This window comes from Lolium perenne, chromosome 6, assembly GCF_019359855.2.
Source record: "Lolium perenne isolate Kyuss_39 chromosome 6, Kyuss_2.0, whole genome shotgun sequence".
Classification (NCBI taxonomy): Eukaryota; Viridiplantae; Streptophyta; class Magnoliopsida; order Poales; family Poaceae; genus Lolium; species Lolium perenne.
This window is the reverse complement of record NC_067249.2, coordinates 227,058,421-227,070,324: the sequence shown is the minus strand read 5'-3', so window position 1 is coordinate 227,070,324 and position 11,904 is coordinate 227,058,421. Positions and strand designations below refer to the sequence as shown.

The 11,904-nt window shown below is 54.0% G+C and overlaps 1 protein-coding gene across 1 annotated transcript; it reads right to left on the bottom strand.

The window, feature by feature from the left end:
• Positions 1–314: 314 nt before the first annotated feature.
• Positions 315–2,318, bottom strand: LOC139832636 (uncharacterized). Its single transcript, XM_071822440.1, has 3 exons — positions 2,189–2,318; positions 1,158–1,496; positions 315–920 (listed from the first exon to the last, which is right to left on the bottom strand). The coding sequence occupies exons 1-3, from the start codon at positions 2,316–2,318 to the stop codon at positions 337–339; spliced, it is 1,053 nt and encodes a 350-aa protein (XP_071678541.1). The 3' UTR covers positions 315–336.
• Between the last annotated feature and the right edge of the window lie 9,586 nt (positions 2,319–11,904).

The window sequence follows — 11,904 nt, the reverse complement described above, 5'->3', positions numbered from 1 at the left end:
GAGTAAAAGCGAGTTGACTTGCAACTTTTCACAAAGATGCCGGATTGCCGAATTCAGCTCGTTCGACTGAAATACTGTCGGCCTCACCCAGCGGCCCGCTCTTGATCCGGCGACGGACCGCAAGTCGGACGTACGACCGGCAAGGACACAGCCAAAGAGTGGGGCGGATGGGAAAAAGCGAACGAGTCGAAAGAAAGCAACTCGGCACACAAATGATTAACAAACACACTAAAGTGTGACTTAATAAAAGGATAATAATATTGTCTTACATCTGCACCCGGCATCCCGGGGATTTAATAAACTGTCTTGCAAAGGAACAACTGAAAAGCAGGAAATCTAAGCCGGAGGGGCATCAGTGGAGCCGGCGGCCGGGTCGCCCCCAGGCACATCTTCCGCCTCCTCGTCATCCATGTATTCTCCATCGGATGGAGGAGGGTTCGGGTCCGCGACGAAGAGCGCCTTGTCGACGAAGTCGGCGATGGTGCTGGCCCGAGCAAGGCGGGCGGCCTTGAAGTCGGCTGGAAGCTTGTCCTCCACGTCGGCTCGCCGGAACTCAAGCTGCCCCAGGTCCACCTCGTTGTACCAGGAGAGGACGAAGGACAGCGCCATATCGGCACCGGCGCGCGTGGCCGACTCCTTCCAGTCGAGGAAGCGGTCCGGCGCCTGCTCCATCGAGGAGATGAGGCCGGAGATGTCTTGCGGCGCCGCCTCCCCAGGCCACAGCATGGGCACCAGCTCTTCGGCCGCCTTCCGCAGCTCCCAGCCGAGCTTGGTGACGGGCTCGATGCGGGCAGCCATGGACGCCAGATGGTCCTCCATGGAGAAGTACTCCGAGCTGCCCTCGCCGGTTTCCCGCCTCCTGGAATCGCGCGCGACGCCAACGGCTGCCAAAGCCGCCTCCTGCGTCTCCGGGAAGGCCGCTGCAAGAAGAAGAAGCAAGTCAAAAACCGTCAAAGCCGAAATAAGCTGAAAAATGCAAATTTTCGAAGTCCTAAACCAAAAGGAAAAGCCTGGCGGCAGCCGGCAAGAACCGACTGCCACCAGCCCAAAAGTGAGGATAACGAAGAAATCAGAAGTTTCTGCTGCCGGCTGCCAACAAAAGCCGGCAGTCGACAGCCGAAAGCCGGCAAGGGGAAGGAACATAAAGATGCACTCACCCGCCAAGCCGCGATCAAGCGCGCTGAAATCGTCGGTCCAGCGCTTGGCGGTAGCCGTCAGCTCCGTGGACTTGACAGTGACCTCCTCCTGCAGCGCAAGCCGCTGCTTCTCCACCTCCGACAGCCGCCGGCTCAGATCATCCACCTTCTCCTTCTCCGCCGACCTGAGGGAGTTGAGCTCGGCGATGTGGTTCTTCTCCAGCAGGCGCAGCCGTGTCAGCTCCTGCTCAGCCAGCTTGAGCTTGCCGGCGGCGGATCGGCCCGCCTCCTCGCTCTCGGCGCACTGCGCGCGAGCGGCTCGGAGATCCGACTCCAGCTGCGGAACTTTGGCGGCTTCAGCTGCAGGGCGGCCGGAAGGAAATATCAGCCAACCAAGATTAAAAAGAAAATAAGACATCAAGTCGGAAGAAGCGTAGAGCTCACCCTTGACGACCTCCAGCTCACGAGCCAAGGCGGCCCGCTCGATCTTGGCCCGGTGGTAGCTGGTCACCACCTGGTTGTACAAGACGGTGCGCCGCTCCTCAACCGTCTGAAAGAATCAGTTGTTTAGACGAAACCTGAGCCGGCTACCAGGACAAGAAAATCACAGAAGAAAAGAAAACACACCTTCTCAACATCCTCCAGCGTCGCCAGCTGGGCAAGGGTCTCGGCGGCCTTGGTCTTGAGGCTGGCGCGATAGCCGGAGAAAAGCATCTTCATGGGCGCCGTGCCAGGCTGCCCCTCCCGGCTGAGTACCTCGCAGGAGTTCGCCTGGTGCCATGCCCTCTCCATGGTTCCTGCCGAGCCGAAGCTGGAGTCGGAGGCGGACGGCACAGCCACCAACCGGGCACCCTTGGCCACATGAAGGCCCTCGGACGGGCCCGCCGGGCCCTCCGTCCTCACCAGCGCGCGCGAGTCAGCGCCCCCAGTCCGCGCCGGCTCGTCCCCTGCCGGCTCCTGCCTGGCCGGCTCCTCTGGTGTCGGCTGCGGCGGCGGCGTCGTTCGGGCGCAGCGGATGGCCCAGCCGGCCGGCCCGATTGTCTCCGGCGCACAGGCGCCCCTCGGACTCTCGTCCAACTCCACCACGGGGGCCTGCTGCCGGCTCCGGCCGCAGCGGCGCGGCCCTGCCAGCGCCGATCCTGGAGTAGCCCCGCCGGCTCCGGCCCCGGGCGAAGGCGGCATGCCCGCCCGGCCCCGGCGGGCCGGGTCCAAGAGGTGTCCGGCGCGGGAACATGTCGTCCGGCGTCGGCTGCCGCGTTGGCTCGACCCGCATGCCGCGATCCGGCGCGGAGGCCAGCGGCACGGCAAAGGAAGACGCCCCTGTCGCAGGCGGCGGCGGCGTAGGTGCGCGCGGGGAAGGCTGTGGCGTCTGCTCCCTCCTCTGGCGCGGAAGAGGCGACACCACGCGTGGAGCTTGCCGGGAGCCGCCGCCCTGGGCAAACTTGATAGGGGCCCTAGCCGGATAAACAGAAAGGTAATAAGCACTAAAGTAAGGAAAGAAAAGGAATCAAACAAGAAAAAGAGAGAGAGAACTCACCCGGCTTGCTCCGGGACCTTCTTCGGCGGCAGCCGGCGCTGCTTCTTCGCCCTCGACTCCGCGGCGGCGGTGGAGCCGGCTCTCTTCGCGCCCTTGGGCGCCGAAGTCGCCGTGGTGCTTGGCGGCCTCGTGCGCAGAGGCACGGCGGGGATTGGCCCCGTGCCGGACGTCGCCGGCTCCTCCTCCTCCTGGTGCTCTGGTGAAGGGGGCGGATTGTGCTCCCCCTGGCCGCCTAGATCAGGCGCCTGCGGCAGGTCGTCGTCGCCGGCATGATCGCCGGCTTGGTCAGCTGGATCGACGAGATCCGGCGTCCACCTCTTCATCGCCAGGTCGCCGTCCTCGGCGTTCTGGCGCTCAAAAACCTAGAAAGACAGAAAAACATGAGCATATGACAAGCCGGAAGTCGGCAGAAGAAAAAGGAAGTCGGCCTCGCAGCCGCAAGCCGGAAAATGGCAAAGACACAAAGCTTACCCGCGCAGGTGGATGGTTCCTGTCGCAGGGTACCAGCCCGTAGCTCCAGTCCTCCGCCAGGTTCGCCTTGGTGATGTGGTTCACCCGGCTGGCCACCTGGGCCTTGGTGAGCGGCACCTTGGACGTCCGGTTCGGATCGAGCCGGCCGGACATGTGCCCGATCTTGTGGGTGCGCATCTGGAGCGGCAGCACCCGACGCTCGGCGTAGGTGCAGAGAAGATCTTCGGCAGTCAGCCCGCCGGCGGTGGCTGTCGCCAGGAGATCCCAGAGCAGGTTCACCTCGGCGTTCTGGTCCGTCGAGCGGGCGTTGTGGCTCCAGTTGATCCGGCCGACTGGAGGAGCCGGATTGAACTCCGGCAGGTTGATCCGGTCGACGAGCTCCCCCTCGTTGCGCACGTAGAAGAATGACATCTGCCAGTTCTTCACCGAGTCGACGGTGGGGATCTTGGGGAAAGGCGTACCAGGCCGGGTGTAGATCGAGGCGGCGCCGCAGGCTCGCAGGCGGCCGTCGTTGGTCTGCGCCTTCAGGAAGAAGAGCCGGCTCCAGAAGTCGATGTCGGGCCACAAACCGGCGTAAGCCTCCATGAACGCTACGAAGCAGCTCAGGAGGACGCACGCGTTGGCCGGCAGGTGGTGCGGCTGGAGGCCGAAGTGGTCGAGGAATTGCCGGAAGAAGGGCGAGGCCGGCAGACCCAGCCCGCGATCAAGGTGCGCGCCGAAGACGACGCGCTCGCCGTTCCTCGGCTCGGGCTCCGTCTCCTCGCCGGGCACCCGCGTGATGACCGACTGCGGGATCCGCCGGAGGCGTACCAGGCGCTCGATGTCGTCCTCCTGCATGTAGGAGCCCCTCCACGATCCGCTGGGGGACGCCATTGACGAGGTCGAGGAAGAAGATGACCAGGAGAGGCTGAACGGCGAGGAGGAACCTTGCGATCGCGGCGGCGACAGCGGCGGCTGAGGGCGCTCCGTCGAGACGCGCGGCCCCGTGGCGCCGGATTGGCGGAGTGGCGGCGGCGGATCGGTGGAGATTCGCCCGCCGGAGTTCGCCAGCGGAAGATGTTCGCCGGAGCAGCAGCGAGCTCGAGCGCAGAGAGCGGTGGGAGCAGGAGCGCGAGGAGGAAGAGAATGGCAAGTGGCCGCCTCGAGGCGCTCCCCCGCGGCATTTATAGCCTCCTGCCGCGGGCGGTTGGCCTCCAAGTGGCGGTCGTGGGCCGTAACTCCCCGGATTTACTGCGCCGTAACTGCGCGTAACTCCTCCCACGTCCACAACGGTTTTCGGAAACGGCCACACCACGTCGCCCACTACCGCACCGGATCCGGGGGGACATTGATGTGACCAGACGAACCGACCGCCGGGCCAGGCGTCAGACCCGTCAAGTCGGGCGCAGGACCCGAGGCGGCGGAGACTCCGGCGCGCCGCGAGCCGGAGCCGGACCAAAAGTTCCACTCAAGCCAAAATCCATCAGCAAGGCGGAGCCGCCATCAGATCTTGCGAGAAAGCGAAAATTGTACAAGTGTAAAAAGCGGCCGGCTGGAGAGCAGCCGGCAGGAACGAGCCGGATGAGGGCGCAGCCGGCTGAATGGAAATTCTCAGTCGGCCCCTCCAAGTGCCGTCTAATATATTCGAGAAGCCAGGAAAACCTGCCTAGGACCTTCTAAACGCAGGACCTTGCCAGCTTCGGGGGCTAATGTCGGGGGGAAGACCCCGGATAGGGCAATGGACGCGGAGCAGCCGGCTGGCCACTGGCCGGCTCGCGGCAAAGGCCGGCTGAGGAGCAGCCGGCTGGCGCCGTGGCCGGCTGGTCCGGAAGCCGGTTGGCTCTAGGTCCTAGTCGGCCCGGCTGCGGCCACCAATGCTGTAGCTGGGCCGGCTTCTACAAGCCATATCCGACTGGGGTTTGTACCTCAGACCGACTCGAGGCTGGCGAGTCTTGCACTGGAAGGAACCGGGTTGGTGATCCGGGTTCCCAAAGTCCACGCTGACTCCATCTTCCGTAAAGCGCGGGGCACTGTGGAGCAATAGTGCCACGCGCCGGACAGGCCGTCAGAAGCTTACCACGATCCGTACTGGCTACAGTGGCTGACGGCGACAGGGACACCTCCTCCATACCGCTGACCGTGGCAGCCGGATGGGACAGGCCACGATGCTCAACCACTCCTGACGTCACCGCCTCGGGAAGGAGCGGGGGCCGAAGCCGGCCAAGCCGGCCAGTAGATCATAGGGTCTTATATGTAAAGTGCCGGTGCCTATATAAGCCGCACTACCCCCTCTCGTGCAGGGACGATCGATCATTTTATTGCTTTCACCTACCTACGGAGCTGCCCTGTGAGAGAGACCATCGTCTCCCTTAGCCTCTCAGGGCAAGCCGGACACAGCTCTAGGAGCACCACTGTACTGTGTGATCATCATATACACTCATAGCAGGAGTAGAGGTTTTACCTCCACAGGAGGGCCTCGAACCTGGGTACGTCGCCGTGTCGCTCGTGCCCATACCCGCTTCCGGATACCGCCGTGAGATCCCTCAGGAACCACTTCGATTAGCCACCCTATGGCATATGCCGTGACGATACCACGACAGACACCCTTCCCTAGATGTGAATCTACACCAAATATTCAAACAAGGATGAGCAACCGCCAATAAAATTTTATCCGCACATCATCATCTCTACCATACACAGGGGTATGGTGATTTCACATACAGCCATTGTTGCCGCGGGACGAGGATGAGTGATGCGCCGCGGAGAAGGTGCCTCACGCCTCTGTCGCCGCCGCCGTCGAAGAGGAAGTCGAAGCCGCGCGATTGTGGTCCGTCGCCTATATGGAGGTGGAGCTACTAGGGAAGAGGTGGAGGTGGAGGTGGAGAGGGAGTGATGGTTTGTACTAGTGGCGGCCGGTGAGGTAGTTATAAATACAGCCTCTCTCTCTCTCTTTTTTGGCAAGGAATGCAGCTTCTCTTGGAAGGCAACGAGGCAACGCACTCCAGATTTCGTATATTACTATAATAATATGGGCGGAGAAATTTGGACGCATCTGTGTTGTCTTGTCAAATGAATCACCAGGATTTGCTTTTAGTACTCCAGATTTGGGCGACCCAAGGAAGTAGAGATAGTAATGTACGCCATCTAGCTGCACGCTATCAAATCAAATAAATGGTCATGCCATTTACTTTTAAGATGGTGCAAATAGCTTATTCTCGACCAAAGAAACATGCACGTCTTGATTATTTCGATGGGTATACATTTACCGTCCGCTAGCAAAGATTGTTTGGCACATTGTTCTTATGGCTTTCAACATCACACCCCTTAATAATATTATTAATCAATGTTTGGGCAATCAATTGAGTGTGTTAATAAAAAATTAAAACCCACAAATCCAACTGTACTATTTTTAGGGCCATATGAAGGACAAGGAATGATTTTAAATGCCATATGGAGTACCTCCAACCATGTGAAATATGGTTCATCATGCGAGTGATACCCATGGCTTCGCATTGGATCTGTATGTTGTCCTACATACAGTCAACTATGAAGTACCACGATTTGGTTTTTGGGTGCAACCGGCTAGAGAATGATGCACGGGTTTGTACAGCCAGTACAATTCACATTAAGATTTTCTGATAGGATGTTGATGTGTATATGTAAGAATCATACACTAGAATGTCTTCTATGTTTAGATGGTTGATCTATGTTTATACTTTCTGTGAACCATGAGGTTAAGACCTTTGTACTGTAATAAAGATTGCTAAATAACAAAGATATATGTATGCCTCTAGGGACACCGAAACAGCCCAAACAACCATGCATGTGTATAGACCGTATTTGATCAAATTAAAAGAAGCACACGGGTTCATGCAAATAGCATCGCTTAATCACCTAAGTCCATTAGCTATAAATAGTTAAATAGGAGTCAAGACCAATCGAGCTAGCTAGTAGTATGATCCTACTATTACATAAATATCCCTAACTCTGATTGTCTTTGTTCTAGTCCAGCGCGTTGGTGTAGCTTGGGATGAACCAAAACCCCGTATGCCAGTTGGCCCCTGGACCGCTGCTTGAGAAAGAGATGCTTTGGTGGTCTTCACCATTTAGACTAAAGCGGAAAATTTCTTGATGTGATGTGTCAAACTGAGAGCCAATGGCCTGAGGCGTGGTGTAGATGCAGTTTCTTCTTGTCAAATATCCTGGGGGAAATGTTGCACCACCCACTGGCATGAAAATCGGATAGTTCAACCCAAGGAACATAGAATAGTCTCCAAGATTAGTAACCCTTTCCCACGGGTTGGCTGGAAGTAACCGACTAGTGTCATTCGAGAATACAATGCAGGTATACCCCGAATAGCTGTGAACAAATGGCGACCGCAATGGACAGAAGGGGTACTATCATAATAATAAGTTGGAGCACCGTCAGCGTCAAAATCCATTACGCCACGTGCATAGACCAGGAGAAGTCTAGAACGATCTTGAGATCTTGCCAGCCACCACGTACGACTATTAGAGTCAAAATCATCATAGCCATCAAATCCAGCCATCCACGGAATGAATGGAGCAGGGAGCACTATAGGACCTTGAAAAAGGAAAGAGCACGTCACATGAAAATATATTTCATGATTTATCTACTAGTGATATTGATTTGATATTGGGATGCCAATACTAGTACTTTATAAAATCATGGTCGAACATAAGATGGTTTGAAATATATTTCGAACATCTTGGTAAAACTTCATGTGGATTTAAAACATGTTCCCCAAAATATTGGTCCAAATTTTAGATGGTTTGAATATAGTACTCCTTATTCTCTAGAACCGGGGGAATATAAACAAATGAAAGTCTTTATCAATATTGCATGGCACCTTTATTGATTCTATTTCTACTCTACCTTAAATTTTCTAGGGAGTAATAATAAAGAAACTTAATTACTAGGGGGCCTTTTTCCTACGGAACAACATGCACATTAGACCATACTAAAATTCCTACAGATGTTAAATTCTATATATGTCCATACCACAAGAGGGTTATGGTGTGCGCCTATGGAATTCCTTTAAGTCAAAAGATGCCAAGACAGTTCAACAAATAAGAGGTGAAATACTATATAAGTTACGTATATAAAAAAGATAGGGAGGAAATGTTACCAAATTGATTAGGATCCCATGCATAAACATTTCCAAGCTCAGTAACGGCGAACACAAGTCCGTTATGTATAATTGGATCGCAGTATATGGCGCCGTACTGAAACTGGTTTTCAAGAAATATCCATGTACGAGGATATTCACCATGGAGGTAGGCAATTGCAAAGTCGAAGATTGCGACAAGGGAGAAATCTTTATACCCCCTAGCAGCTGTAGGAACTTGGCAAATAGCTATCTTCTGCAGTTGAATAGCGGAAACTGATACTCGAATATAAGTGGATTGCGTGTGGTTTCCAACTTCTTCCTCAAAGATGGAAGCTTAATCTTGCGATGAGTGTAGACATTGAGGAGGTTCCACTTGCCTTCGGGGCCAACCATGGCGATCCAATCTCCATTGGCGCCTGCCCGCTCCTCATCCTTACCGTGTGGCATTAGGCCATCATAGGAGAACCTGTCCAGCGGCACTAGTTTGCACTTGCTGTGCACCGGCAAATCCTCCTTGAACACCCATGGTTTATCCGCCGGGTCACAACAGAGAACACACGGAAGGCCAAAAGGCTGAGAAGCAGGCAGAGTGGCACTGTATTTGGCTGACTGAAGAATACCTTTGGAGGAACCAACTAGGGATGCGGCGGTGATGGCGTCGCACTGGCTGATGAGCACTTCAAGGGGGCCTTCCGTAAACACCTTGTGAAACAGCCCAGATCCACAGACCCTGCTCGATTTCGCCATCGCAATGAGGCAGGTGGTACAATGGGGTTGGTATTTTCTTGGGAGATTTACTGATTCGAACTTTGGGAGAGAGATGGCGATCAATGGCGGCAGGTGGGGGTTTGAGTTGGAGAACAGAGGCTCTCAAACTGGGCACTGCTGGATAGGATGCGAAAGCGCCATGGCAGAGACGCAGGCGCGTGCTATGGAAGCTGGGCGGAGTGGGGATAGACGACTGTAACATCCCAATTTTCAATAAAATGAACAAGGGAGAAATTCAAGAACTCCAAAAATCAGGGTTAACAAAAAACTTTTTCTCATCATATAGGTTTATGCATATAGATCACCTTTTTTTTTATTTTGAGTGTGCAATTGCCATGATGTTTGCTTATGTGTTCTCTTTCAATCTAAAACCCTAGAAATGATCACTTGATCACCCTTAGCCAATTAAAATTGAAATATAAAAGAAATCCCAAAAATCCATTTCACTCTCACATAAGGCCTATGCCATTTTTGCAAATACTTAATCTAGGCCAATTTGGTTTGCACCATTACTTGTAAATGGTTAATAAACACTTATTAACACCTTTGGAATCAAGCCAACTCAATTCAAACCAAAATCAAATTCAAATTCCAAGTCACATGCAATATGGTCACATGTGCCATTTTTAGTCTGATGCTCACTTTGAGCCCCTGGCTTTTTGAGTTTTCACTTCTACCCTTGGTCAAATCTTTTCACCTCATCCAAGACAACATCAAGCACTACAACTTTGCCCAAAACCACCACCCCAAATTCATCACCAATTTCGAATGGGAAGCAAGCAAAGTTGGAACTTTTTCACATAAACAAGATCATATGCAAAATGTGATTTTGCATATCAATTCCATTTTGACCACCACCACCACCAAAATGCTCCCTCTAATATATGATTACAACCCACCAAAAAGATTTTCAAAATTCAAAAATAATTTTCTTGCGGGCATTCTGTCGAACACCTTGTATGCAGGGAATCAAATTGAGCCCATACCTCATTTTCTACTTGGACTTGGTCCAACCTTGACCTCTCTGCAGCTCTGGAGCTTCATCACACATCCTAGCACCAGTGCCAAGCCCTGCCAACCTCTCCACTTGCTCACCATGACAATGGCATGACCATGCCGTGGCATGGCATGGCCATCCCATGCCCTCTCTCTCCCCTCTCACCTCAGAGATGCACCACCATGTCCTGGACGCTCCCTGCACTCCCCTGAACCTGCCCGTGCCTCCCCATGGTCACCCCGACGCGTGCACACGCGGGCGTCGACGTGGCCAGACGCGCCCAGGCGTGCACACACACGCTCCAGGACGCGCATGGCGCCAGCCCTGGACGCGCCAGAGCGCGCTGCGCCTCGTCGCCTCAGCCCGTCCCTCGCCACCAGCGCCTGCAGGACGACTCGCCTCAGCACCAGGACCCCGCCAGACACCACCACGAGCCTTCCCGCGCCCTGTCGCCGTCGAGGAGGACGACGACGTCCGCCACAGTGCCCACGGACGCGTGACGCGCGCCACTATGCTTGACCACCGAAAACTGTTCTGAGCACACCGTGACGCTCCCTGAGCCTGTCTGAGCCAAGCCATACCCTCGCCCACGCCGTTGATCGACGGGAGAGCGCCATGGCCGTCGTCACCGTGACCACCCGCCGCTGCTCGGAACCGCTATAAAAGGAGCACTCCGCGCCCCAAACTGAGCACGCCAATCTCTTCCCCACCTCACCACAGTTCTCCTCGCCGCCTCAATTTCATCTTTTAGCCACCGCACCGCCGCAATTGCTAGCTCGCTGCCGCCGCCCGTAGCCAAAGCTCGCCGGAGAAGGAGGCCGCCCCAGGACGCGCCGCTGCTTCCAGGCGCTTCACCGTCATCGACAACGTCGCGGCGCACCACTCCGACGACCGCCGGAGCTCCGACGACCCCTCCGACCCCCTGCTGCCGCCGCGCTCGCCACTGCTTCTCGCCGTCGACGACGACAACCTCTGGCCGTTAGATCATCGCCTGATCCAATGCCTCTCCTTCCCTGTACCGGTTCGGTGAGTAAAACACACTGACAAGTGGGACCCGCCGTCAGACGGCCTGCTCGCGCTGGACGCGAAGTGGGCCGGCCCAACTCTTTTTCTCTCCGCAGCCCCAGTTCTTTTCCCGCGCGAAGCCCACCGTTTGAATTCAAATTTGGAAATTAGATGAAATATACAATCTGATGCAAACTTTGAAATTCAATAGGGACTAATCTACTGGGCCAAATTTTACAAACTTTATATTTTTGGAAACCTTATGAATTTATCTACGCAATGCCACTGGATAGAACCCTAGATATTTTGTAGAATTAAAGTGACAAAATAAACAAGGCAGAGACTTTTCTGTCTTATAATAATTCTTAAAAATCAACCATAAATGCTTTTCAGTAAATTCCACCTCCATTAATTCACATTTCACTTATACTAATTGTGTCTACAAAAATATGCCATGCCTACTTTGAAGGATCATGGCTTAGTTGTTTTAAATGCCCTTATGGCTATTTCTAGTCAAAGATTTTGTCCAAAACTATTAAGAAATCTTATGAGGGAGTTTTCTCTCATTTAAATCTGTCACCACCAATTCCAAATGAAGTGGAGACTCTGGTTATTTAGGTCCCATAGGGATTGTGGGTGATATTAAATCTTTGTTATGATAGAATTAAATGGTATGAGGTGCTCACCTCATTTAAATCTTTTTCTCCAAATGATAAGTGTGAAGAGGTTGACTTGGGTCAACCTAGGTCACATATTATGCATAAGAGAAATTAAATCTTAATAAGATAATGAGAGGAAATTATTTCTCTGAATTATTCAAAGTAACATTTAAGTTTAGTATGAGAGGAAATTATTTTTCTTAACTAATAAGAAAAACCT

Excerpts from the sequence above, each read along its gene's own strand:
- LOC139832636 (XM_071822440.1), bottom strand. The coding sequence starts at position 2,318 with ATGCCGCCTTCGCCCGGGGCCGGAGCCGGCGGGGCTACTCCAGGATCG. Across the intron at positions 1,497-2,188 it reads CGAGAGTCCGAGGGGCGCCT|CTGAAGCCGCCAAAGTTCCG; the intron begins GTGCGCCGGAGA and ends GCCGCCCTGCAG. Across the intron at positions 921-1,157 it reads GCTTGATCGCGGCTTGGCGG|CGGCCTTCCCGGAGACGCAG; the intron begins GTGAGTGCATCT and ends TTCTTCTTGCAG.